This window comes from Camelus bactrianus, chromosome 32, assembly GCF_048773025.1.
Source record: "Camelus bactrianus isolate YW-2024 breed Bactrian camel chromosome 32, ASM4877302v1, whole genome shotgun sequence".
Lineage (NCBI taxonomy): Eukaryota > Metazoa > Chordata > Mammalia > Artiodactyla > Camelidae > Camelus > Camelus bactrianus.
The window spans coordinates 19,115,054-19,142,072 of NC_133570.1; the positions used below are offsets into that span (position 1 = coordinate 19,115,054).

The 27,019-nt window shown below is 51.4% G+C and overlaps 1 protein-coding gene across 1 annotated transcript in view; it reads left to right on the top strand.

The window, feature by feature from the left end:
* Window positions 1–23,341, top strand: part of ZNRF3 (zinc and ring finger 3) — a 134,514-nt gene extending 111,173 nt beyond the window's left edge. The window contains exons 3-9 of the mRNA XM_074356163.1: window positions 11,423–11,497; window positions 11,907–12,038; window positions 13,312–13,422; window positions 14,402–14,569; window positions 16,172–16,274; window positions 16,915–18,639; window positions 19,843–23,341. Of these exons, the coding sequence (XP_074212264.1) occupies window positions 11,423–11,497; window positions 11,907–12,038; window positions 13,312–13,422; window positions 14,402–14,569; window positions 16,172–16,274; window positions 16,915–18,639; window positions 19,843–19,886 (2,358 nt within the window). The 3' untranslated portion in view covers window positions 19,887–23,341. The remainder of the gene's footprint in view (window positions 1–11,422; window positions 11,498–11,906; window positions 12,039–13,311; window positions 13,423–14,401; window positions 14,570–16,171; window positions 16,275–16,914; window positions 18,640–19,842) is intronic.
* The last annotated feature ends 3,678 nt before the right edge of the window (window positions 23,342–27,019 follow it).

The following is a 27,019-nucleotide window of genomic DNA, read 5'->3' on the forward strand; positions in this document are numbered from 1 at the left end:
TGTGTGCCAGGCATCTTCTCGTCCCGCCTCCCGACAACTGATGGAGAACATGTCCTATTAGTGCTATCCCCACTGTACAGGTGGACAAACAGCAGCAGGGAAAGGTCGTCATGTCTGCCACAGTCAGAGCTGGTAAGGTGAGCCCGGATTTCTGCCCAAGCAGAGTGAGGTGACGACTCCTCCCCCTGCCCTTCCCCTGTGGCGCTGCTAAAAAGAACCTGGGTGGTCCCACCCATTCACAGGTCACCTTCAGGCCGTGTTCTCCCTTGAGGCCACAATGGTTGGGGGTGTCATCCAGCTGCACCTGGATAAGAACAGCAGGGCTGAGGGGGACCTGGCATCTCTACTCTGAGGAGGTGGGCGGGGAAGGGAGAGGAGAGATTTGGTTCTGTTGCTGATGATTTGGGTGTGAAGTTAAGAGATAAGGAAACTATTATTACTCAGTTCTACTAAAACAAGCCGCAGATACAGGAATCAATATAATAGGCCACTCTGAAACAACCTAGGTAGATCCTTAAGAAGTATACGGGTTGAAAGTGGCACTGTTTATGAACTTGCATTGGCTAAATACCAACGGATGTAACCCCCCTGAATGGAACAGCCTCTGACGGAACAGACATGAGCTTTCAAAGCAGCTAATCTTGTACAAAAGTAGAACTTTCCACCCTGCCACCCCTCCTTATGTTGACTGTATGAGCTGCATGACATTTGTAAAGGGAGTTTTAAAGATGGAGGGAGGCCAAATGGGTTAGGATAAGAGGTATCTGGAATTTCCTTGTGGGATTGGGAAACACAATACTTACATAAGCTATTAATGGACTACTTGAGTTTCAGCATTCATGTTTCTGCATGTGCACACACCATCGTTCTTGATTTTTGGAAACCCGTAGGATAACATGCGTATTTCTGTAGCCTGGGATTATGGAGAGAGGCTGATGTCAGCTCGCGACCACTTCGTGGCTGTGTGCTGTCACCTCTGTGCTTCCCGCTGTATGCTGCAAACCAGCACTGCCTGGCCTGCAGACTTGCTGTGCAGATTCAGGGCTGTCTGACAGCACTCACTGCCTTGCCCAGTACGTAACAGGTACTTCCTGACTTCTCCCTCTTGGAGTCTGATGCTTTGGGGTAGTAATATCCCAAGACCAGGCAAGGGAGGCCCTGCTTTAAGGCTCTGCTTCTAAATCTTCTGGCCATCCAGTGAGGAGTCCAAGAGGAAGCCCCATTCTAAATCATTTCTGGGATCCCCAGATTCCCCCAAGATGACGCCGTGCTGGCTTCCAGGACCTTGCAGACCTTTCTTCCAGAACCCTCCTCCTGGGGGCAGACTGCCCTGGTGGCACACCCCCTTTTCCCAAGGAGGGTAGACAAACCTTGGCCTCAAGGCTGAAGTGTCCACTCACATGTGTACAAGTGCTCCTCGAAATGCAGGATAGGCCAGGGGTCAGCTTTCTCCACACTGACACATTCTGACAAGGACCTCCAAGGAGTTAGAGAAATCTCATTTGGAACCTGACCTTTCAGGTCTTTATGAAGGTATTCATATCAAGATAGAGGATGATATGTATTTTATTTAATGCTTTGTTAGCTCTTGTCCCAAGCCCCACAAATGTTAGGAGCAAGTCTGCTTCGGGCCTGCAAAAAGTCTTTCATCCAGATTCCCTTCCCCTTAATTAAAAATAAGAAAATCATATAATCAGATAATCCTATTTTGGGGTTTTTTTTCCAATCAGTTTACCACCTGATTCAAGAATTCTCTAACATGTTCCTTTGCCTCATCAGAAGTTCTGCCTGGGGTGCTGGTTAGGTAGTTTCTGGGCCTGCACGAATCCAGCTGAACTGAGAGAGGCCCCGGAATGTGCATTCGACAGGCCTCCCAGAGGCTTCGAGTGGCTTAGTGGTTCTCAGCCCTGCTGAATTTTAAAACTAACTGGGAAACTTTGAGAAAAATATGGCTGTCAGGGCTCCAATTCACATGGAGGAAACAGGCATCTCTACGGACAGGGCCCAGGCATACATATTTTAAAAATCTCCCCAGTTGCCTCCTCAGTGGGCCCAGACTGAGAGCCAGATCCACCTAGCTTGCTGGCTGCAGCAGTGGGGAGCTCAGCCCTCAGCCCGGACCTGTCCTCACCTCTCCTGGTGGAAAGGAGGCTGTAGGGTCTTCAGACTTTGCAGGCACTGTTGTTCCTTGTGAAGCCTGATTCCGCCACCTAATTAACACTTGTTTATATTAAACAAGTGTCAGCTGCCCTATGGAGAGAAGGGGGTGGTCCCTTTTGAAGTTTCTAGCCACTGACTTTATAAGATTTGGCCTGAAGTGGGACTTCTGGAAATTCAACCCGAGATAGCAGCTAACGAGTTCTTCCAGAAATTTCTCTTGCAGGCAGAGACATCTCACGAAACAAGGCAACTGCAGACGTTTTCCCATAACGCTCCTTCGCCCAGCAGTGGCAATGGAGCTGAGGGTGTGGACAGCTTCCTGGGTTTGGGTGCTCCTTGTCAGGTGTGAAAACAAAGAGGATCATTGTGTTTCTTGGAACTGGCCTAAATGTCTGTGTTTAAGATTAAGATCTAGGGAAACGCATTTCCGTTTGAGACCCAGTATTTTCTGATTGTGAAGGGCACCAGCCTGAGCAATGGCGCCGCGACACGGCCCGGCCTCCAGCCTCTTCTGCCGGTTCCTTTAATTAGGAGAAATTAAGTGGGGCTGCTACATATTTTGAGAATAAATAACACTATTTAAACTTAGGCAGCCTTAACCACTAACTTAACCGCTGGATTCTCGCTGCTACATGTCTCCCAAATAGATCAGCATAATCTTAACCAGGACTTAAAATGCATCATCTTCGTTCCGGAGCTCAGAACCAGCAGCCGACAGGAGCCTTTGGAGGCTTAATGACTTTAATTATGGCGAGAAATACCTTCTCCCGGTGGGGAGGGGCGCGGCGGGCCGGCAGAGGGTCAGAGGAGGCCGGATGGGAACCCGCCCCCAAAGGCCGGCCCCACCGGGTGAGGGGGGGGACGGGGGGGGTGGGGAAGCCGAGAGGGAGGGACCCGGGGGGAGGCCGCGGGGCCTCGGAGCTCTGAGCGGTGTTTGTGGCTTCGGCGCTTTGATCTCCCGCCAGGGAAACCTGGAAGGTCAGGCCGGGCTGCAGGCAAGCCCCGGAGCGGGGAGCCGGGCGGAGCGGGCAGGGCGGCGCCACCCACCCTCGCCGCCCACCGCCTCCTCCCGCCCCCGGAAAGTGAGCCCGCCCGCACCCCCTTCCCCTCCCGCACTGCGTTTTGTGTGGCGATCTTCATAGGCAGAGGATTAGGGGCCCCAAGGCGTGACAGTAAAGTAGCCAAATGCCCTACAAGTTTGGCTTGGTTCGTTAAAATCCTATTTGTTGTATATACTGTGAAAGAAACCAGGCTGCTTTTTAAGCCACATGCCCCCCTTACTTCCTCCCCCTCCCCTACAAATTCCCCCAGAGCACAGGTGACAGCCCTGGTGGTTTGTGCAAGTTAGGGTCCTTGCCCTGGCCACTTCTTCTGACGCCTGCCCCCTTCTTGGCACCAGGATTTTCTCACCGGTTACCCATGTGCTCTGCTGTGTGACCTCATTTCCTATGGAATGAAAGGTTTCTGTAGGAAAACAGGGCGCTTGGTGAGATGGGCCTTGTAAGCCCCCTTGCCTGGCAAGAGTCACCCCTGTTGCGCAGTGACTCATGCTTCAAGGAACAGCAGCTGAGTGCTCGAGAGCCGGTGCCTGGGTGGTCACTGCTAAGTGAAGAACACGGCGGGTTGGGGGGAGGAAAAAGTGAGGAGGGGGGACTTGAGATTCACTTATTGGCCTCCAGAGGGAGGGGCATGAATGGAGCCAGTGAGCTCTGACTGTTTGCACTGGAGTAGAACCACCGAGAGACTGGTGGGCATGAGGCTGGTGCCCCTGGGTCTGGCTGGTTGGTCTCCATCTCGGTAATGGGCCCTTGCCCCTCCCCAACAGTAGCAGACCCCGCAGCCGTGGCCGCTTAAGCAGGGCTGTTGCAGGTGCCCGCATTCCAGGCAGTGAGGTTGCTGGAGTTCAGGCCTTAGGGGGAGACCTCTAAGCCTGTGCTTTTGGTCTCCAGTTGCTCCACCTGAGGCCTCCATTGAGTTTGGAATCCTCACCCCAGGTGGGGAGGGCAGGCCGTCTTTTCCCATCAGTCTTGTAAGCTGAAGAAAAGCCAAGTTCCCCTAAATGATAACAGGAGGAAACTGTAAAAAGCCTCATCTGCCGTCTGTCCCTGTGGATGTGCCCAGAGGCGGTCATTCGGTCAGCTTCCCTTTGCTGAGAGTTCTCAGAGAGACTTGCATTCCTCCTGAGAGTAGGAGGGACAAACTCTGCGAGTGCACTGGCTGGTTTTCTGAGCACTTTGACATCAGAGGTGTCCCCACAAGAGGCCTGGGGCCCGAGAAAGATCCACAGCAAGGCAGGGCCACTGTCAGTGTCTGGGGCTGAGGTTGCCCAGAGGGAGTAATTCTTGCACTAGAACCAACCAGCAATAAAAGGCCCACCAGCAGGCACTGCAGCAGAAGACGTGTATGCGGTTAATAAGAAACCAAATCCCGAAAATGTCTGTAATGCAGAGAATCTTGAGTACCAAGAAGATCTGATAGGAAATGGACCTTCCTCAGTTCAAGAGTCAGGGGAAACAGGCTATCAGGTGGCCTGGAGTGAGCTACAGCCCATGCTTGGAGTAGCTGGGCCCAGGGTGTTTGATGCTAACCCTGAGGGCAAAAGCTGATCCTTTTTTTTGGTTAATCAAACATTTCTTGGCCATTTACCCTGCGCCAGGCTCTTTGCTGGATTCTGGGAATTCAGCAGGAAAGAAGTCTGAGGCCTCGGCTGCCCTCTAGTGAGGGAGGCACTTGAAGTAAACAATTACAGTGTGATGTCACAAGAGCTGCAACAGAACACAGAGTCAGGCCACAGGCAGTGTCCTCGATGAGGGAATAACACCTAAGCCCATGAGAGTTAGAGGAGGTGAAGGCCAGCTGTGTGCGGGAGGGAGCGTGTATCCTCCGGAGGGGCTCCCGGAACTGATCAGAGGCTCAGCCTGGTGGGGCTCTGAGGTTGGAGTGCTGAGTGTGTGATAAGCAGCCGGGAGGTCACATCTTATCCTAAGAGCAACACAGAGTCGCTGGGGGAGAGTGGGCCAGGTCCGGTCTGTGATTTAGAAAACTTCCTCTTATGCTGCGCGGAGACACACGATGTGGAGGGAGAGGGGCAGGTGAGATGGACTGGGGAACCCTCAAGGGAGAGTGTTGTTGTGACTCACATGGGAAGTCCGGTGTCCTGTGCAGGGTGGCGGCAGTGGGGATAGAAAAACAGTGGATGAATTTGGAAGGTGGAATTGGCAAAACTTGGTAAGCAGTTGAGTGTAGGGATGAGGGCAAAAGGTTGTGGTTTAACTTGGCCCCTGGAGGATGCTGGTGGGGCACCTCCCTCAGGAGGGAGCCCAGGTCGTAGGAAGGTGAGGATTGGATGGGGGTAGGCCCATGTACCTCTCTGTCAGCCTGAGCAAGAAATGACCTACAGGTGTCGAGGACCGGGAGCTCCACGCCCCAGGGAGGAGCTTGGGGACCCAAGCTGAAGCAGAATGCTGATGCCAACTCTGGAAACTATCTGGCTTTCGGATTCTCCAGAATCACGGTTTCTGCCACCTTGGGTCATACTGCTGCAAGGGAACACTCTCGGGAAAGAAAGAAGGCGACCTCTGCACCCTCACCCTGATCCTTGCTAATAAGCCAGAGCTCTTGCCAGGACAGCAGCAAGTGTGTGGAGACAGATACTTCGGGAAGGCTCTGCCTTGTGTCTTTCTTGGGGTGCCTGGCACACAGCTGGACCTCTAAAGTAGTTGTCAGATTGAACTGTATACAGTTGACCTTTGAACAACACAGGTTTGGGCTGTGAGGGCCCACTTACATGCAGATTTTTTTCAATGGTTAATACTGTAGTACTACACTTCTCAGTTGGTTGAATCTGTGGATTCGGAGGCACCTTGGAGACCGAGTATACAGAGGGCCGACTGTAAGTCACACACAGATTTCCTTTCAGCTGCGCAGAGGGCCAGCACCCTGACCCGTCGCTCTGCTCACCGCGTGCATCTCCAGGCCTAGCACACGCAGTAACTGGCTAATTACTGCTGTTGAACAAATAAAGTAATAAATGGCGGAACAAATAAAGTAATAAATGGCGCTACAAATAGACTTAAACTCTGTTGCCGCCTGCTATGTTAATTTGTTGAGTGTGGGCTGTGCCTGGGGCAGTCTGCTCTATTAAGCTCTATGGGGCAAAGGGGCCGGTCAGTAGGACATACCTCCTGGCCCCCTTAGACCCCGGGCCAGGTTAGCCGAGCACCCAGGCAAGGCATTTACATGTAAGATGTCAGTTTGACTCAGCAGGACCACTTGTAGTGATTCATTTTAAGGATAGATGCCGCCAGAACATGAATACAGGAATATAAATACGGCACTGTTTATAATAGGGAAAATGAAGAAACCCTCTAAATGCCTGTCAGAGGAACCATCTTCAGCTCTTAAACAGCCATACAGTGGAAGAATGTATGTTGCTGATAAGAAGATTGAATATTTTTCTGCATCACTGCATATAATATTGTTGGGTTAAGAGGGGAAGCAGCAGAGAACAATGTATACATCCAATTCATTTTTAAGTATATTTTGATATGTGAGTGTATATATACATGTGCATTTTACTCCTGCTAATATATGCGTTAAAAAATGGAAGGATATAAACCACACTATTGTGTTATAAAGCTGGGCTAGAGAGAAGTAATAGGTTATTTTTTGCTTTCAATTTCTGAATTATTTTAGAATTTTCACATCAAGCACATATTACTTTTATTAATAGCAAAAACCACTAAAGGTGGTCACACTTGAGGGGGAAATGCATCATAGAAAGTGTTAAGCAGCAGAGGAGAAATCTTTACAGATATAAGAGCTGCTTTTGGCTAAAGAGAAGCACTTACCAGTCTTATAGGAGGCTTTGCACATGAACTTGACCTCAAAGAATCAGTATGCTAGGTATGATCGACTCACTGTGGTTCACACTGGAGATCTTCACGCAGGCGCAGTACCACACAGAGGGTTATGCTCAGACCGCCAGCCTCCTCCCAGCTGGCTTACCAACGGGCCACTTTATCCAGAAGTTAAATCTGTTGACAGTTTTTTCTTTTATTGTCTGTGTCATCCTGCCTTATCATTACTGCAGATAAATTAAGAGTTGAGTGGGTTTGTAATGGGGAGCATTAAAATCCTATGTGGATTGTATTAAGGTTCTTAATAATCTTCATGTTCTTTGGCCCTGGGCCTCCATGCTAAAAAAAAAAATGGGACACGTAAGCCAAGATTCATTCAACGTGGCATTAATTATAAGAATAAAAAGACTGGAATAACCCAAATATCAAAAAGATATGAGTGAGTAGAGTATATGAAGGGATAGACTGTAGCCTTAAACACATTAACAAAAAATTTTAAACAACGTGTTGAAAGCTTATGATAAGTCCAAAAAACGGAATGCGAAATTACATTCAATAGAGGCACAAAGAAAAAAAAAAAGTCTGCTTGAAGTCCCCATATGTCAGAACTTCCTGTAAGAGGTTGAAGACACAAGCCTTCACATCAGTGCTAACAGTCCAGCTTCCTTGGTTTTCCTCTGGTCGGGCGTTTGGGACAAAGGAGATTTTTTGGTCATCTTTTGGGTTATTTCTGATTAAGGGTGTATTCCATTCAAGCTTTTGCTACAGTAAAGATTAGGCACTGGGGACACCACATCGAGTGCTTGACAAAGAAACAGATAAACAATGTGGAGGGTGGTGTGGAGCCTGTTCTCAGGGGCTCTGGAGAGGAGGTTCCAGGCGGGACCCTCAGCATTGCTGCACACACTGGGGAGAGTGTCACTCCATTACTGGTTGGAATTCCTGAATTTAATTAAAACCCAAGCAGACTCTAGGCTTTAAGTTCTCTCACCCACAAGGTGGTAATGGGACTATTCTCATCAGAATGTCCCCCCCCGCATCTGGAAATTCGAGACTCAAACACACTGGGAGAAGCACTTCCTTGGGGAACAACAACCACGTCCACGTTCAGAGAGCAGTAACCCAGCAGTACAGTCCCAGGCAGGCTCGCTTTCATATAAAATAAACCATAGGAGTCTTGCATCGCAGTAAGTGCCAACCACAGACGACCCTGTCTCCTAGGGCTTAGAACGTTGTGCTTTGCACAGCGTAAGTGTGCAGGTGTTCATGCCTTTGTTCTTGTGCCAGTGGCTGTGGACGTGTCTAGCCTCGGGTCCTGCAGCCCCAGAGAGGTAAATAAAGGACCATGACAGCCTTTTAGTCCACATTCTGCTGTGGGGCTGTGGTCAACCTGCGGGCTCGTGCCGACCCGCCCTGGCCTGACAGAAGGATGGGAAATACCTGTGTGAGGTGCGGCGACAGGAAGGCCTGCAAGGTCAGCGAGGCTAGGCCTTTGGCGGCTTCTGGGGCCTTGCCCAGACACCCCTGTCTTCTTCCCTCCTTCCCACCCCAGTCTGTGTGCAGTTCGAGGGTAACTGCCCCTCTGGCCATGACCTTCATCTAGCCACAGCCACCAGGCCACACCTCTCCTGCCCTTCTTGGAAACAGCCTTATTTTGAGAATTTTGGACATTAGGTGTGTGGCTTTCTAAAGACAGGGTTTTGAAATAATGCTCTGGCCCAGGCTGGATGAGGTGAAGACTCATTCAAGGAGTATGCCTCATCAGATTTTAAACTGAAAATGTGGGGCAAGGGGGGAACGTGTGACCAGGTAGTCATCTGGGTTTTTTCTGGAAATAATGTAATCAGCGTGTCCCTTTCTAAACATGGATTATTCATGGCCCGTTTTAAATCCCGAGCCTGCTCCTGACAGGCAAGTTCCCACTGTGATCCTGGGTGGACTCTCCTCCCGTCCATTCCTGATATGCAGGAATCATAGCCTGACTGTAATAGCAGCTCATTACATTAAACGTGATTTTTAAGGTAAGTCAGCTGTGAGAATGATCATTTTCTCAAACAAAATATTGGTACTTTGGGTCCCGCGCCTTAACCTGGTGGTGTCTAAAGTCGAACTCTAAATAGGATGTAAGCACCTTATTCTTGACCTGTTCCTTTCACTGTAGAAACCAGGAAACTGGTCAGCCATCCTAGATTTTGTTTAAAATGTCTTTTAAAACGTGCCTGTCCCACATGGGTCGTGTCTCAGCTCCAAGTCCCTGAGCCTCCCACGTCCTTGTGGAGCAGGGGGCCTGACTGCATGAGCTGCCCCAGGTGGGCAGACTCTGCAGGTGCGCCGACATCAAAGCAGGAGGAGCTGGGCCCTCCCGATGGAGTCGGAGCTGAAGGCACGTTCCCCTCAGGTGCTGTTTGAGGTGCTGAGTGTGGGATGAGAGCCAAATAAAGGAATGAGAGGTCCTGTTTGTTACCTCGTTGTTGATGCTGTTCTTCAGGGCCCTTCCACGTCCCTGACTTTGTGAAGAAGGCTGAGATTTGTCACCTGAGCAGAAGACATAGCATCCACTCACTGTTAACTCCGGGGCCCGCGAGGTGTTGGCCTCGGGCAGAGGAGTCTATGCCTCTAAAGAGCTTTATGGTGAAAAATGACACCCCCTGGCCTCAGACTTTCTCACTGTGCCATCATGTCCTCTCTGGTTGGAGGCAGGTGACAGTCACTGTAGCTCTTTCCGCACCACTCTGGACAGTCCCTTGCTTCCTTGAGTGGCCGAGACTGGGAACTAGAAGGGACCCCAGCCATCATGACCCATGCAGAGAAAATGAGGCTAGGGTTGAAAGAGACTCCATGACTTGCCCACCATAGGCAGCTTGTCAACCAGGAATAGCTCCCAGGAGTTCCTCCGACGCAGTGTGCTGGTGACAAAATGGGGTGGAGTGGTCGAGCAGCAGAGGGGATGTACTACCTTGAATCTCAGTCCGACGAGAAAAGAGCCCCCAGCAGGACAAGGACAGCTTCTGCAGCACAGCACTCAGGGTGCCTGAGCTTGTTAAGTTGCAGAGGGATTTGCTGTATCCCTAGGGATTCATTGTCCTGCGTATTTTGTCTAGTACAAGGGACAGGGAGTTGTCTTGGAAAAGCTGTGGGATGAGACTGCCCTCTGGTGGGCTGATGCCGCCATTGATTTCTGGTCTAAAGCTCAGGGCTGCTTTCCTTTGTTGCGTCCCTGTAAAGTGATTCCTTCCTATGGAAGGAATTCAAATTTGATTCTCAAGCACTCTGGCCCACAGAGACTTTCTTGACCTCTAAGTACTAGCCATCATTTGCCCATCTTATAGGAGGTTTGTTTTTGGTTTTGGTTTTCCCCCCACGTTCAAGGTGTCTTGATTCCCTGACAAGATTCAGGTTCCTAAAAGCAAGGACTGTGTCTTATGTCTGTCCGTCCGCAGCTTCTCCCCTGTTGTCCACTTAGCCAGACATGAAATTTGAAGGTTCACTGGAGTGGAGAGGAAGCCTTGCCTCCAGAAAAGAATCCCTCCACTTCTCATTTGTTCCTAAAACATTCTAACCTCATCTCTGATCAGTAGTTCCCCAAGGGGTCAAGTCATCAGAATCCCTCAGAAAATGTTCAGAACTCAGTTTCCTGGGCCTTCCTCCAGCCCTGTTGAATCAGTCTCTGTGGTTTGAGCCAGGAAATCTGCTTTACAAACTTCCCAAGTGGTTTTTGATGTGCAGCCAGGTTTGGCAGCCAACTGCTCTAAATCCTCATTTACAATTATTTCTCGTAGCTTTTCCCTTCGACAGCATCTCCAAAGGTCCCCAGCTTATGTTGGTTATTAAAACTGACCGCTTTGAGACCCCTTGGGAAATATACAGTGTGCTTTTCCTGCTGGGGTACTGGATGGTGCGGGAATAAGCAGGACCACGAGAGAAGGACCAAAGGCGTTTGCTTTTGTTGCCATTGGCCCCACCTTCAATAGAAGGAAACACTGAAACCAACACCTTCATACTGACTGGGCAGGTGGTTGATTTGTAGTTTGTTTTTCATGTTTAGGGTGGATAGTGACAACAGTTAGTTGATTACCTAGTTATTTATTTGTCACCACTTACTTTTTGTTTGTTTGTTTGTTTGTTTTTGCTTTTTTGTGGGGGAGGTAATTTGGTTATTTTCAGCATTTCTAATTCATCTGCCTCTCAGGATAGCTGTACAAGGGAGGTGCTATTGCTCCCTTCCCCCACCCCCACCCTTTTTAACAGATGGGCAAATTGAGGTTCAGAAAGTCCATCACTTGCCCAGTCACCTAAGTTGGTGACTGTCAGATTCTGCATTCGAATACAGGTCCAATTCCCAAGGCCACCTTCAGAAAGGTAAGAGAACCAGAGTGCCAACCTGCTCTCTTTCACCCTGCCAGGCCAAGCGAGCAGTGCAGCGCGGAGCTACTGCTGTCATTTTCGACGTATCTGAAAACCCAGAAGCTATAGACCAGGTAAATGCCTCGGGCTGGGCCGGCGCCACATTGTCCCCGAGAGAAGCACTTCCTTTTCTTAGCTTGGCGTCTCACTGTCACGTCACCCCACCTCGGGGCCTTTGCACTTGCCTGCCCTCGTTAGTTATCGTGTTTGCACGTCATGCTCCAAGGCAAGAGTTCAGAGCCAGGAAGTTGGGGATTGGGAAGCATTGTCAGAGCCCCTTGTGGGGTCCCAGCCCATCCTCAAACAAGCATCCTCCTCAGCCTCGTCCTTCCAGGAGGTCTGAGGCTGTGATGCTGGAAGAGTCTGAGGGTTTTCCAAAGGGTCTTTACTATTCCTCTTTGCCAGCCTTTCTCACCCTTTCTCACCCTCTCCTGCCCTGTAAAGTAATCACTTCTTCTCATCAGGCCTTCTCGTCTTCCTTAGCTGAACCAGGGCTCGGAGGACCCACTCAAGAGGCCGGTGGTGTACGTGAAGGGTGCAGACGCCGTCAAGCTGATGAACATCGTCAACAAGCAGAAGGTGGCCCGAGCGAGGATCCAGCACCGCCCTCCTCGAGTGAGCCTCCGCCTGGCCGCCCGGGCCTCTGTCCCTACCGGCGTTTGGCCTTTTGCTCGTGCCTCCTTTTTGTATGAAGTGCCGGCACGCCCCACAGCCCTGCAGGGGGAGATCAGGCTGGGGGCCAGGGAAAAATTTCACCCGCTTCCTTTAGAGGAGACTTGAAAAGTCCTTGCAGAGGACGATGATTTGTGACCAGATGTCTCTTCTGCCAGGCGTTCCTTCTTGGTGGTGACCTCTCATCCTTTTTTCTCTTCTGTCCTCCGAAAGGCTAAGTGAGGAGGGTTGCAGGGAAGGAAGACCCAGCTTGCTATGTCTCCCTCCTTCCATCCAACCTGGACTAGAGAAAAAGGCCTGCCCTTCCTTCCCCCTGTAGGGCCATTGTGGTATCGACACCCCCCAACTTATATCTGATTCTGGAAAAGTAAGCTTCCAACTGGGCTTGTAGTCCACGATTTCCAGGTGGTTAATGAATAGCCTTATTTTTCCGGCTTCTCTTAAGTGTGTTAAGGCGACCCTGCTGGCATCTTCTGCCCAAACTCAGGCCGAAGATTCTGGGAACCTGGGACAGAGCCCCATCTGTGGTTCATTTCCTCCTCACAAATATTGGAATATTCACAGATAAGATGATTCTGCACACACAAAATACCCGGATACCCACAGCATTCAGTTAGCAAAACTCCACTCCTGTTGGCTAAACGCATGTCTTAGATGAGGTGACCTTGAGGTTTTAGGAGGCAGTGCGCCGTGAGGAAAAGGTAAGAACTAAAACTTCAGGGAGTTTCCAGAAGAGCTGACTTGCTGGCTGCTTTTTAAAGGAAAAAAGAGCACTTTGGTCAACGTGACTCATTGTAGTGGAAGCAGCATGCAATGTTCTGAGCTGTTGTAAACCATTAATTATATGGTCAGTAATCACTGTTCCCTCAAAACATGACACTCACTCCTTTGTCCCATAAATGTGATATTTGTGTTCATTTGGAAGGGCCTCTCCTACTGGTGACAGCAAGCTTTGCACTCTTCCATGGGGAGCTCGGCTCTGTGAACAGAGCTCTCCCGGCTTTTAGGAGGCCTGCCTAAGACCACTGCAGGCCTCCCCGGGCCACACTGCGGGTTCTCCCTGGGCCTACATGGCACATTGTGCACATGTTAACAGGGCCCCAGGGGTTTCCTGCAACTGAAGAGGGTGCAGCCCGGGGGCCTCATCCTTATCCCAGCCCTGTGCCGATCGCCAGGCTGAAGAGCTGTGATTCACTCTGTCTGTGCTCTGTTCCAGCAACCCACTGAGTACTTTGACATGGGGATCTTCCTGGCTTTCTTCGTCGTGGTCTCCTTGGTCTGCCTCATCCTCCTCGTCAAAATCAAGCTGAAACAGCGACGCAGTCAGGTAAAGGCTCAGAGCAGCCGGTGAACGGCACTCCCACCTGCCCCGCCTCGGGTGCAAACCAGGGTGGGGTCCAGAGCCCTGCAGCCCGTTCCCAGTGGCCTGGAAGCAACAAAGATAGAGAAAACCCAGTGTAAAGCTTATAGCACCATGTCGTCTCTGTCCCAAAAGGGCCAGTCCTGCAAAGGCTGAGCACTGGGGCTGTTTCCAGCCCGGGATTTTTCCAAGGAAATGGTGGAATGTTAACGAGGAGCCCTAATCCCTTACTCCTCAAATAGGGTCTGGGGACCAGGAGCATCCACATCACCTAGGAGCTCGGTAGAAACACAGAATCCCAGGCCCTGCCCTAGACCTGCTGCATCCAAATCGAACTCACAGCTCCCAGTCTCTCCAGGAGATGCTCAGTAAACAGAGTGGCAGCTCCAGTGCCCCAGGCAGCATGTGGGGTGCTGGTGGGAAGGAAGGACTGGGGGCTGAGGGCAGCTGGGGGACATAAGCAGGGATCTAGACTCTCAGACGTATAGCAGGGTGAGGTCCTGATGAGAGGCGGCGGGCCTTGGCGCAGGGTCTTGAGGGCTGGGTGGCCATCCCTGGCAGAGCAGCAGCTGGTGCTTGTCAAGCACATGGCAATGTGCCAGGTGTTGAGCACCCCTGAGCACTGCCTCATTTGCCCTTGGAACATCCCTCAGTGAACAGAGGAACTCTTAGCACAGAGCAGAGTTGGCCAAACAATGCAAATAGACCTCTGCTGGTGCTGCTGCTTGGGAAAAGGCCCGGTGGATGTCGCGGACACTCATGAGTCTAGAAAACCTGTGACCTTGTGCTGTGGTGGTCTGAATTTTTAGTGATTCCTCAGAAACCTGTCTTGGCCTGATAGAGACTAGCATTTGCCTGTCCCGATACATCAGTACCGCGACCCTAGGGGTGACCACCACTGTTAGTACGTCCCAGACCCTAACTTGGACGACATTCTGCCACACAGAATTCCATGAACAGACTGGCTGTACAGGCCCTGGAGAAGATGGAAACCAGGAAGTTCAACTCCAAGAGCAAGGGGCGCCGGGAGGGGAGCTGCGGGGCCCTGGATACGCTCAGCAGCAGCTCCACATCCGACTGCGCCATCTGCCTGGAGAAGTACATCGATGGAGAGGTAATGGCAGAGGCAGCCCCCCGCCTGGTGGGGACCAGGTGGACAGGCCGGCAGAGGCGCACAGGACCTGGAAGGGCAGGGCTCTTTTCCCACAGCTTTGCGGGAGAAGGGCTGAGATGCCTCGGTCTCAAGGGGGTGTCCAGAGACCTTCTAACTGCTGTTTCCCCTGGAAGGGGTGGCCCCACACATGGACACTCTCTCCAGAGGACCCAGCTGAATGTTGGTGATTTTGGAAATTGATCAGAAATATGTCATGGGCCAGAAAACGTCTGGTTTTAAGAACATTCACATGTGTTGGCTTAATTTTAGAACTGCTCTTCTGAAATCTCTGGGACTTGACTTGATATAGACCTCTCCTCCAAAGCTGTGTGGAACGTTTACATTTTTACTTACAGAGAGACAAGGGATGTGATGTCCCCTTTTTCCTTCTAGCTTTTTTCTGAAAATTCCAAACTTTCAGAAAAGTTGCAAGAATCACGCAGTGAAGCAGCATGCCTCACCTCGAATCACCATTGTTAACATTTTGCCACGTTGACTTCATCTCTTTCTGGATGGATGGAGGCTGCACGTGCACACATTTTAAGGAGTGGGGAGCAAACCGCTGCAGAATTAGTTGCAGGCATTTGATGTCCTTTTGATGAAAGTGTCCCACCGCTGTGTAGACTGTTAGATGAAAAAAGAGATTCTGCAGACACCTTCAGCGTAATAGTCTCTCACGGTCTCTCTCTGCACACCGCCTGAGTTCTCCTCTTGGCCCAGCAGGGTTCTAGCTTTGTGATCTTGGGCAAGTGACTCTGCTCTCCATGCCTATGCTTGCGACATGGGCCCAAGACTGACCTGCAGCCAGGTGACCGTAAAGGTTACATGAGAAAACCCGGCTAGAACTCTTACCACGGTCAGGCATAGCCTTAGGGATTAGTTTAAATATTACTCTGCTGAGCTGGTCAGAGACTGGAAAAACAAAGTAAAATTAGCAAGTTTGGAGGATGCTCTGGAACTTTAGAGGTGGTTCTGCCTCAGAACCCCATCCCTCCTCTCCATGTGTGGTGCCTTGTTATAAACCGTCTGTCCCCAGGTAAGTGTCGAGGGTCCAGTGAAGGAGAGGACAGGAGAACTTGGCCCCTTTGCTGCCCCACCTGTCAATCATGGGGCCCAGGCTTCTTCCTTTGTACCCATGCCGTTTTGGATATCCAGAGGTGCTCACCGTCCCAGAGATGCAGCAGGTCTGGGGGGTACCTAGCCGTCTCTCCACGCCTCCAGGCTGACTGTCTGGACCAGCACATGGCTCTGGTCCCATGCATGCCCTCCTCCAGCGGCAGAGAGGGGACTGCTTCCTCCCTCAGCACCCAGCACCATGGCTGGAGCTGGCTGGTGGGCCATTTCTTTCTCCCTAGAACCTGTGCTGGGCCCTGACTCAAGGGTGCCGAGCCACTTGTAGCTAGAGATGGGAGGCGGGAGGGGGACCCCCTGAGCAGTGCCACGGCGGGCTGGGCTCCCTGGTCCCAGTCGGGCTGCGCAGGAAGAAACACATGCGGAGCTGAAGGCAGAACCGCCCTCCGCCTGTGCCATTCCTCAAGCCGTGTGCCCTCTCTCCCTTCCCAGGAGCTGCGGGTCATCCCCTGTGCTCACCGCTTTCACAGGAAGTGCGTGGACCCCTGGCTACTGCAGCACCACACCTGCCCCCACTGCCGACACAACATCATAGGTAATTCCTGCCAGCCTTGGTTGTTGCTGGAGAGCCACTGTCTTTACCGAGTACTGAGCAAGAGCCTGGCCTGTGCTGCGGGTGGTGAGTGGGCCAAACACTGCAGCATTGCCGCCTAGGCTTGGAGATGTACAGGCTCCAAACCCTTCGGAGACTCTGGCATGGGCAAGCACCCCAAGTTCACTTTGACTTTGACACGAGCTGGCCTCCCGACCTTGGGCAAGGCACTCGGCCTCTCCAGGCCTTGGGCCTGCAGTCTGTTCAGCGGGAATGACAGTGATGGTGCTGGCTGTGCCCAGTACCTGGGGTGGTGAATGAGAGGCCAGGATGCAGGGTGCTCTCCGGGTGGCTGTTTGGCCAGGAGGGAACGCCTCTTTCCTCTCGGTCTCCCTGTTGCTCTCTCATGCCTTTGTTGTGCAGAGCAGCTGAGGGGTGGGAGATGGACCCTTACAGGAGTGACTCCCCCCTTCAAGTGGAGAAGCAGGTCAGCCTCTGCCGGCGTGGCCGGGCTTGTTGACGGCTTAGAATGGGCCAGGGCCGTGAGACTGGGCACCTCGCCATCTGTTGCCTCAGGCTGTGCCCTTGGCCCCAGTGTGCTCCACCGGCTGACTCTTGTCTCCCCCCGCTTGCCTCTCCCCAGAGCAAAAGGGAAACCCGAGCGCCGTGTGCGTGGAGACGAGCAACCTGGCACGCAGCCGGCAGCAGAGGGTCATCTTGCCGGTGCACTACCCCGGCCGCGTGCACAGGACCAGCGCCATCCCGGCCTACCCCACCAGGACGAGCATGGACTCCCACGGGAACCCCGTCACACTGCTGACCGTGGACCGGCACGGGGAGCAGAGCCTCTATTCGCCCCAGACCCCCGCCTACATCCGCGGCTACCCGCCCCTCCACCTGGACCCCGCGCTGGCCCCGCACCGCTGCGGCCTGGAGCACCGACCCTACTCCCCCGCCCATCCCTTCCGCCGGCCCAAGTTCAGCGGCCGCAGCTTCTCCAAGGCAGCTTGCTTCTCCCAGTATGAGACCATGTACCAGCACTACTACTTCCAGGGCCTCAGCTACCCCGAGCAGGAGGGCCAGGCCCCAGCCGGCCTGGCTCCCAGGGGCCCGGCCCGGGCCTTTCCCCCAAGCGCTGGCGGCGGCGGCCTGCTCTTCCCCACCGTGGTCCACGTGGCGCCGCCTGCCCACCTGGAGAGCGGCAGCGCGTCCAGCTTCAGCTGCTACCACGGCCATCGCTCGGTGTGCAGCGGCTACCTGGCCGACTGCCCAGGCAGTGACAGCAGCAGCAGCAGCAGCAGCTCTGGCCAATGCCACTGCTCATCCAGCGACTCGGTGGTGGACTGCACAGAGGTCAGCAACCAGGGCGTGTACGGGAGCTGCTCCACCTTCCGCAGCTCCCTCAGCAGCGACTACGACCCCTTCATCTACCGCAGCCGGAGCCCCTGTCGCACCAGCGATGTGGGGGGCTCAGGTCGGGGGCCGGTCCTGCGCCTGGAGGGCTCCCCGCCCCCCGAGGAGCTCCCGGCAGCCCACAGTCAGGGTGCGGCGCACGGAGAGCCCTGGCCCGGCCCTGCCTCTCCGTCAGGGGACCAGCTGTCCACCTGCAGCCTGGAGATGAACTGCAGCAGCAGCTCCTCCCTGGAGCACCGCGGGCCCAATGGCTCTACCTCAGAAGTGGGGCTCGAGGCCTCCCCTGGGGCCGCCCCAGACCTCAGGAGGACCTGGAAGGGGACCCGGGAGGGGCCATCATGTGCCTACTGCTGTGAGCCCCAGCCCTCTGCCCTGGAGCCCAGCGTGGGAGCGGTGGGGGGCAGCACCTTGTTCCTGGGCCCCCCGGGTGGGGAGCCACAGCCGGGGAGCTCCCAGGGTCCGTACGGCCTTCACCCAGACCATTTGCCCAGGACAGATGGGGTGAAATACGAGGGGCTGCCCTGCTGCTTCTATGAAGAGAAGCAGGTGGCCCACGGCGGCGGGGGCGGCGGCTGCTACCCGGAGGACTGCTCAGTGCGCGTGCAGTACATGCTCACCCAGGAGCCCCCGCCCAGCTGCCACCCTGGGGCCCGGGACCTGAGCCAGCGCATCCCCATCATTCCAGAGGATGTGGACTACGACTTGGGCTTGCTCTCCAACCGCCAAGGGACTCGTGGCCTCGGCCCCTGGGGTGGGATGCTGCCAGGCCCCGATGCCCCATGGCCCCGCAGGGGCCTGGGAGCAGCCCAGGAAGAAGAGCAGGTTCTGTGCTGCCCGGCCAGGGCACCACTGCCCCCTGGCTGCCCTCCGGAGGAGGTGGGGCCCTCCAGGGCCAGCCCCCCCAGGGCCTCCCAGGACACTCAGGAGTCCAACGCCACAGCCACTGAGGCTACAGGTGAGAGCGGGAGGTGACAGTAGGCCAGAGTCTGGGTCTTCTCTTTACTTCACTTTCTAAGTGACTTTCTTTGTGTCCTTGGCTTTAAACGCCATCTGTATCTGATGGTTTCCAAGTGTTCTTCCCCAACCCAGCCCTTCTGCTGGGCCTCTGCTTCCATGATCTGTCCCCCACATGCGACAGAAGCATCCCACTGATCCTGCCACAGCCGTGTCTTGAAGTCCTCCCTCTGCACCGTCTCCTCCAGGGCTCCCCACCCAGATGCTCAGGCCTAAAACCCAGGCACCAGCCCCAACCCTGCCCTGCTCCTCGTGCTCCAGGGTCCCAGGCTTCCCAACCTGTCTTTGAGAACCACATGTGCTGGTTTTCCCCTCATCCAGAAAACTGAATCCCCAGAAAAATGAAACTTAGCAAAAGATATGCAAAATCCAAGTCCAAGTTTTTTGTTATTAGATTCAGCAGACATCATCAAATTGCTATGAAATTTCTAAACATTTTGTCTCAGTAATAGTGTGCAGCCCAGCACCTTTAAGTGGCACTGGGACAAGTTCCCCTGACAAAGTGTGCCCCACGTCGGTCTACCCCGCCTCCCCACCTGCAGTCCGCAGTGAAGGCAGTAGCCTGACTGGTCTCCTGTTGCCTTCTGTTCCACATGGGTGCCAGGGTCGTCTGTTTTAAAATACAAGTCTAGGTCTTTACACAAGAAAACCCTTCACTGACTTGCCATCACATTTGGAATTGTAGAAACATAGACCCCTCACCCAGTTCCCTCTAACCAGGTCCTGCCGACCCCTCGACCACCTCCTGCTTCCCTCGCATCCTCGTTCACTACCTCAGCTGCCTGTGCCTCCAGTGCCAGGCTCATCCCAGCCTCCAGGCCTCTCTGTTCTGAGGTCGGAGAGCACGGTGATGGGGGCCTGCTCCCTGCTCTTCCCAGTGCCTGCAGCAGCCCCCACACACATCTTTTGTACATTGTGTTTCCACGCTGCCTAAGGGCTTCCGGAAGGCTCCGCTGGGCCTGTTAAGGCCGGCCCTCAGAAAGGGGGCTGCTTCAGCCCTTCCCATCTACATGGTTTGTCCAGTATTGTGAGCTGTCCCTTCCTGAGAGCCTGCCACAGGTGGGATGGGCCCCCAAGTCCCCTGCCTGGTCCCTGCAGGCGGCGCCCACCAGCCCCGCCCTGACGGTTGTGCTCTCTTTCCTAGGACAGAGCTCTCGCCCAGCAGACAGTGGCGGCCCTGGAGCCTGAGCAAGGAAGGAACTCTTATGTGGAAATGGGAACTGTACGGAGACTCCAAACTCTGACTTCCTACAGAAAAAAAAAAAAAGAAAAAGATTTTTTTAGCTTTGACAAACACAAAAGTGGTAATAAAAAGAGCCCTCCTTCTCAACCCAAAATGTGAGCCACCTGTGGCAGCCCCACCCATTAACAAACCAACAGACAAAATTCTCTGAGTCTTCTGCCTCTTTTGATAACTAGGACCCTCGATAACATGTTATTCTTCTGTTTTGTAAAGTGTGTGTGCTTGGGGTTCCAAGGTGTGTGGGATTGAGTTCTCTGCTTTGTTTTTTAAGATATTATATGTAAATGTACAAAGTTATTTAAATATATATTTTAAAGAACCCTAACCGCCAACTTTTGCTGAAAAAAAAATCACTGCTGCATTAATTGAACCACATCATGTGTAGATACTGTTGTCTCCCTGGAGGGAGCTCAGGCCTTTGAAAAGCTCAGGGCTACACCTGCCTTAGAAAATGAACCAGAAACTTGAAGTAAAGCTAGTTGATATGGGTACAAACTCTGAGGAACAATGCAATGCTGCCTCTTTCTTTCTCATGGCAAATCCCACCGTACGAAATTTCAGGTCTTCTCAGAAGCCATGCCTCTCCAGCCCAAACCTCTAGGCAGCTGATGGAAATATCCAGGAATAGGTCTGCAGCACTGGGGAGCTGGGACAAGCCATTGCTACGTAAGCCCCCGGGGTGACAGAGACGATTCTGCCCAGTGTTCTCGGTGTGTCCCCTCAGGTCCTCATCTAAGTAAAAGGACGGAGTTCACAGTCCTATCTTGGGCTTCCTGCCACTGGCTGCAGAGATGGTTCCACGGGGTGTGTGGGGACAAACACCCGGGAGGAATGTATGTAGTTTTGCCGCCTTGGGGTCGTGGGAGCTCGGGGAACGATGCGTGGGGGAGGGGGGCGCCCCGGGGTGCGGTTGCCCTGGAGCGGGCCTGTGCGCATGCATCTCTGTCCGCAGCCACACCCCTCCGCTGCTCCGGCTGCTTTCCTGGGAGCACGTGGCCAGGACCCTACCGGGTCTGAGCTCCGATCTATCCCTTCACATTTCCCTACAGAAGCACCGCTTCAGGGTTGTTTAGCCCTCTGCCTCATGGCTGAAGTTGCTCATCTCGCATGCAGAAGTCTACTAGCCTTTCTACCTAATGCACTATTATGTATCGATTCTCCATGAGACAGAGAGAAAGAGACTATCAGTTTAGACCCAAAGGGTAGGTTTTTGTATGTTCCAGACTTTTGTTGTTTTTGTTGTTTTTTTAAGAGGGAGGGAGAGTTTAAAAACCCAAACCATTTTTTAAAAGATGTTTCCATTTTAAAAGGGAGAATCTATTTCAGATCAGGGATTGTCATTCTTTATGTCCAATGTATTTCTTGTTCTTAAAGTTTTTTTCAAAAGAAACTAATCATGTTAGCCCTTGTGTTTGCTAACTCTTCTGGTCACTTGTGTTTATTCATGTATTCAGCAGGTATTGGTTGTCATCGGAAATGCTCATTTGCTGACTAGCGCCCTTGAGACCTGGCCCCCTGTGGGTGGGGAAGTGGAGGCCATACCAGGGTGGCCGGGTGACTGTGATGGCACCTCTCCAGTAAGGCTCAGGGGAGGTCAGCCCAGGTTTCACACCAGAACGTTTTGAATGAGAATCTTACTTTATCAGAATCCCTTTTTTTCCCCTTAAAAACCTCAGCCTGTGTTGAGGAAATTCACTTACTTCCAGCCAGGATTTGACAGGGGAAGAAATTACAGCGTCAAATGAGCCATTTGCTGTTTAGGAGCTCACCATGGTGAGATTTGTCCTTCAGCCTCCGAGGTGCGGTCCCTTGGGGGATACCCACTTCCTCCCTCCCCGCCTATGCCCAGCACACCTGTTGACGAGGGTGTGAGAAGCGCCTGAACCCGTGACATGTGATCTGGGCCGCCTTGATTTCTGGGGCCAGGAGGCGCAGCTGCCAAGGACAACAGCTTGCATGTGATGGTTTTAGGGAAGGGTTTGGGTATGGCGTCTAACATGTCCAGCAAAAGCAGTTCTCGTTATTGAGATTTTGTTTGTTTGTTTGTGGGTTTTGTTTTCGTTCTTGTTTTGAATGCCTTTAAGGGCATAGTATCTTCCTTGTCTGAAACCATACCCCCAAAGTGGCTTTCTTTAGCCCTGGCTGGAAAACCACTCCTCGACAGCCTTAAGCAAGAAATAGGTGAGGAGAGAATGTGGCTTCAACAAGGCTTATTCAAATAAACGTATCCCATTTTCATCTGAAAGAGCAATAACTAGAGACGGCAAAAGAAACACACTTAATTTTTATAGTTTACAGGGTGGTAGAAACAGAAAAATGACATTTTTAAACTGTAAATCTCAGCCATTGTCTGAAATGTGTGTTGGCTCACCAGACAGGGAGGTCACCAGAATTGGGCAACCAAGTACATTATTTATTGCCTCACCATTCAAGTCAAAAGAAATGTCTTCTTTGAAGTCTTAAGATTCCAATCGTGATGACAAGTACCTTTTTTCAGTGGCCTCTCAGCTGCGTAGGAAGTGGGAACATCACATTTGCCATTGAGAGCCACCCCCCCATCCCGACACCCCACCTCTCACCGGAATGTGACTGTTGGGCGTGGTCCTGTGGCCCCGCCTTGCGTGTAGGACAGCCAGGTAAATTGCAGAGTGCCAGAACCTGTTAACAGTGGGGGTTTGGGAGTTCTTTGTAGTAGACACAGCCCCAGTCTGCTGGCCTTAACTCTCTGTCTTTCGACCTCTCCTCTGAACCCCGCCATTTTAGAAAGCTCCATCTGCTGTCCCACTGCTCACACCTCCCTGATGTGCTGCTAGTTCATACACCAAGTTCCTGCAGGACTAATGCTTTTAAAATGAGGTCTAAAAAATAATTACTAATCAAGAGTATTATCTTTTAAACAGAACTGCCTTTTCTATTCTTTATATAAACTCTATTGTGTGGGTCTCTAATAAGGCACTATTTTTAAATGTTTTTTTAAAGTTTCTCCCATAGCACTTAAAAGATATTTTGTAAAAACTTTGCTGTAAAGATTTTGTAATAAAATGGTCTAAGGGCTCCTTCTCCAACATTACCATTTAAAAAATGTTTTAAAGGCTAGAAAACAACTTATGTATATTCTGTATATGTATAGCAGCACATTTCATTTATGGAAATATGTTCTCAGAATATTTATTTACTAATATATTTATCTTAAGCCATGTCTTATGTTGAGAGTGTGACATTGTTGGAATAATCATTGAAAATGACTAACATGAGGCCCTGTAAATACATGATAATTGCACACAGATTTTACATATTTGCCGACCAAAAATGATTTAAAACAAGTTGTAGTCTTCTATGGTTTTGTAACAAATTGTACAAATGACTGTAAAAAAAATACAATTCTATCAAGTACGTGTTACATGTTGTCATCGCTCTATCTGGTAAAGGTCTACGAAGGAGAGGGTCTTGCTCATGGGAGCGTGTGTGTGATTTCCTCTCGTTAATGCAGAGTTCAGGTTACCAGGGATTCAGGTGGTGTCACGGGCTGGCATCTGAGAGCGCGTTTGAGATGATGTCCCTGTGGTGGTGGTGGTTTCTCTGCTCAGCCCTATAAAGGAAATGGTAGTCGAGCCCAGCAGTCTGCTTTTTAAAAATAGGGACCAAAGGCTGGATATAAACCATCGACTTCATCTGGAAGACTGAGGCCCTCGAGCCCCTCTTTAGGAAGAGGGGTTTGTAGGGAAAAAGCTTAAGCATCCAGCCCTGGAAACGACCTAACCATGAAAGTGGGGAGGGGCCCTCAGTCTGAAATGAATCTTGAACCCATTTGTCTTGTTTTCCTGGGGAGGGTAGTCACTAATTTGTAAAGCACTCTGAGATTATGTGGAATGTGCAAAGCGGTATTTATTTCTCAGACATCTAGCAGGGAACAGCCTAATCCCATGAGCTCCTGTCCCTATTTCTAGCTCTTTAACTTGGGCCATTTCTTGGGCACTGGTTCCTCGTGGACCAGCTGCTTCCTGCCCAGCAGCGAGTCCTTCTGAACCCCTTCGGGGGTGGCAGCCTGGCTGCACAGAGCCTCCCAGAGCTTTTGTTTGATGGCCTTGCCCAGCTCCAGGCTGTACCTCTTGGGGGTCCCGGAGGGGTTCCACAGCATCGGCTCCACCACCGCGTGATACAGAGCCCGGTAACCCTCTGTGGGGAGGCCATGGATGGTTAACATGTCCTCCGACAGCTGCTGTCTCTTCCTGGTTTCAGGAAGCAAGGCTCGGCCCTTCCAGGACACGGTCCCAATGTCCCGGGGTAGCGCCTGGGTGGCAGCCACATGTTCAGCATATCTGCTCTCAAGATCTTGGCAGACGGTTCCTTTTTTCTCCTTTGAACTTTCTTTACTCTAGCCAGGAAGAAAGCAGAGAAGTCAAAGCTAAAACTTGAGAAGGGAGCTCAGAATAATTATCTGGGATTTGTGTCCCAGAGTCTTGGTTACAGCCACAACCAACATTTGCGTAGCGTGTTCTAGTTTACTGAATTCCTCCAGGGGTAGATACCGCTGAGAGCCTTTCTCCGGAACCCAGTAAGGTCAGCAGGAGACAACTTTAAAGGCAAGGGAATTGGAGTGGGTTTGCCCAAGGCCACGTAGCTAGAAGGTGAACCACAGCTGTCACCCACAGAGGGCCATGCAGGACTCAAAGCATTTACTCTGTGCCAGGCTCTGTTCGAAAGCCCTTTGTGTGTATACACTCATTTCATCCTCGGGGAAACCCGAGGAGGGAAGGGCTACTCCCCATTTTATAAACAGACAGCAAGGTAGAAAGAGACTAAGTCCACGGTTGTCCCCAATTACAGTCAGAGTTGGGATCTGAACCCTGACCGCCTAGCTCCAGGGTGCACTCTGAGCTCTGCTGGCCCCATGGAGTGATGGAGTAGACTCAGATCAGGCCTTTGGATGCCAAGTTCTCCACGTGGAAGTCTGTAGCCAGATCTGGGGTTCAAGCGTGTCTGCCGGAACCTCTCCCATTCTTACTTTCCCTTCACGTTGAGTTCCTTTTGTCTCTGCTTATGAAAGCCACTTGCCTCCTTTCCAAACTAGGCAGAGTATAAACAGGAACTGTCTCCGCTCTAGCCGCCCACCCCCATCCTCACCCTTTAGGACGTCCTTCTCTTCTGAATCTCATAAGCATTAAGTGTCTCTAGCTTGCCTGTCCCTCTCCCCACCCCATCACATTTTCTCCACCACCAGCCATCATCTTACCTTGTTAACGCCTCCTGCAGGCCTCCTGCACCTCGGTGAGCCCATCCCCTGCCCCATTGTCCGCTTGCTCTTGGAACTGATGGACTCTATTATCCTGCCCCGCTGGGCGGCTTTCATTACTGAACTATCCTTGGGCTTTAATCTCTTCGAGGGTTTTGCGTCTCCAAACTTGCGTGGTATTGGGCAGCATTCCTCCTTCAGTTGTCGCCTGAGCACCAGTTTAACCAGGGAGAATGAGCTGGCAACTAATGGATTCTTTACAACTTCCCAAGAAGAGGTGGTACCCAGTGCAGGGGCAGCAGTGTTCTGCTTTGCAGATGTTCTAGTTGTCCAGATGTTGGTGAGGGCTGGCGAGTCCACATAGCAGTCCTGAAGCCTCGTGTTCAGCAAGATAGACGGCCGGAGTCCATAGGTGGGGATGCTGGGATCTCGTCTCACATGGATTGGATGCTAGAATTATATGGGAACAAAAAGGAATTTAAAAAGACCAATTCTCAAGCAGAGACTAGAAGGTCTACATTGGAGGAAAAGTATTAACATCTTTTTATAGGTCATTCCTTCCACCCAGCTCTTAGAAATCTTCCTACACATCTTGTTCATCAAGGCCTTTTGTACCAAGGAAGAAAGAAGCAGTGGTAACTTCACAAGGTCACAGTGATATTCAGGCTCTCAAAGAACATAGCTTGCTCGGGCTGGAAGCAGAGGGAGGGTCAGGGAGCATATATAAGGAATTAAAGACAATTTCTTTCTCCTGGAAAGCTAAGAAAAGGAATGGGAGACAGGCTCAGTCAAGATTCCTATAGGAGCTGTAGCCCCTCCTCGTCTCTGTTGCAATTCCTCAACCCAGGAATGACAAAAGGTAAAAATCCTGCCAAGCCCCCAGATCACTTTCTCACCAGACTGCCATGAGCCAAGAAAAGCTGCTAAGCAAGGAAATACACTCTAGGGTCTCTAAAGGCAAAAACACAATGTAAATGTTGCTGGTCTCCATTTCCCATGACCAGCCAAGAACAAGAGAATAATTTGGCTAGATCAGAATCACACACTTAAAAGAGACCTAGCTTTCTAAGAAATGTCATCTATAAAAAAATGAAATCACCTTACCATATTTCAGTTGCCTTAAATTTTATTTTAGCTAGCTTAGTAGGGGGAAGAAATATGTATTTTCTTTTCCCTTTTTTTCTCTTTTGTTTATTGTCTTTTTAAATTTTGTTTTGTTTTAGTATTTCTATCACCTGTCTTTTTCTGCCTCAGTCATGTATGGGCAAATTGCTGTTTGTTTAGACTTTGGCTCACATGCAGGCAGTTTTGAACCATTATCTCTAGTATTTGTGATGTCACTTTGGTTTGTGATGTGGGTGTGGGTAGGTGTTACATCATCAGATTTTTATAGTTAAATTATGTTGGAAGAAATTCTATTTTCTTGTGCTTCCAGCCTCAGGAAATTCTAAAGTCCTCATTTCCTCCAAAATGGCTTGGGTGAATTTTGAAGGTCCTGACATTCTTAAGAAGCATGCTTTGCACGCAGCAGAGTCAAATATGCAGACCAGATTTGTGGATACAGGTAGCGAGATGCACCCTTACATGTGCGAAAGCGCCCTTCTCCGTGAACATAAAGAAGGTACTGTTAAGTTCTCAGAATAGCTGCCAAAGTTAGGGACCAGAAATGAAAGAACACGTTCCTGCAGTGTCTCTCCCCGAGAGACTACATGGTTTCTGGAATGCGGTTTTATTTTACATCCCATGGCAAATGCAGTAATTAGAGCTGTTAGCGGTGTCAAGGGCTTGAAACCAGAACAAAGACGCCTCTTCCTGGGAACACTTGGGCAATGCCTAGCTCCTTAT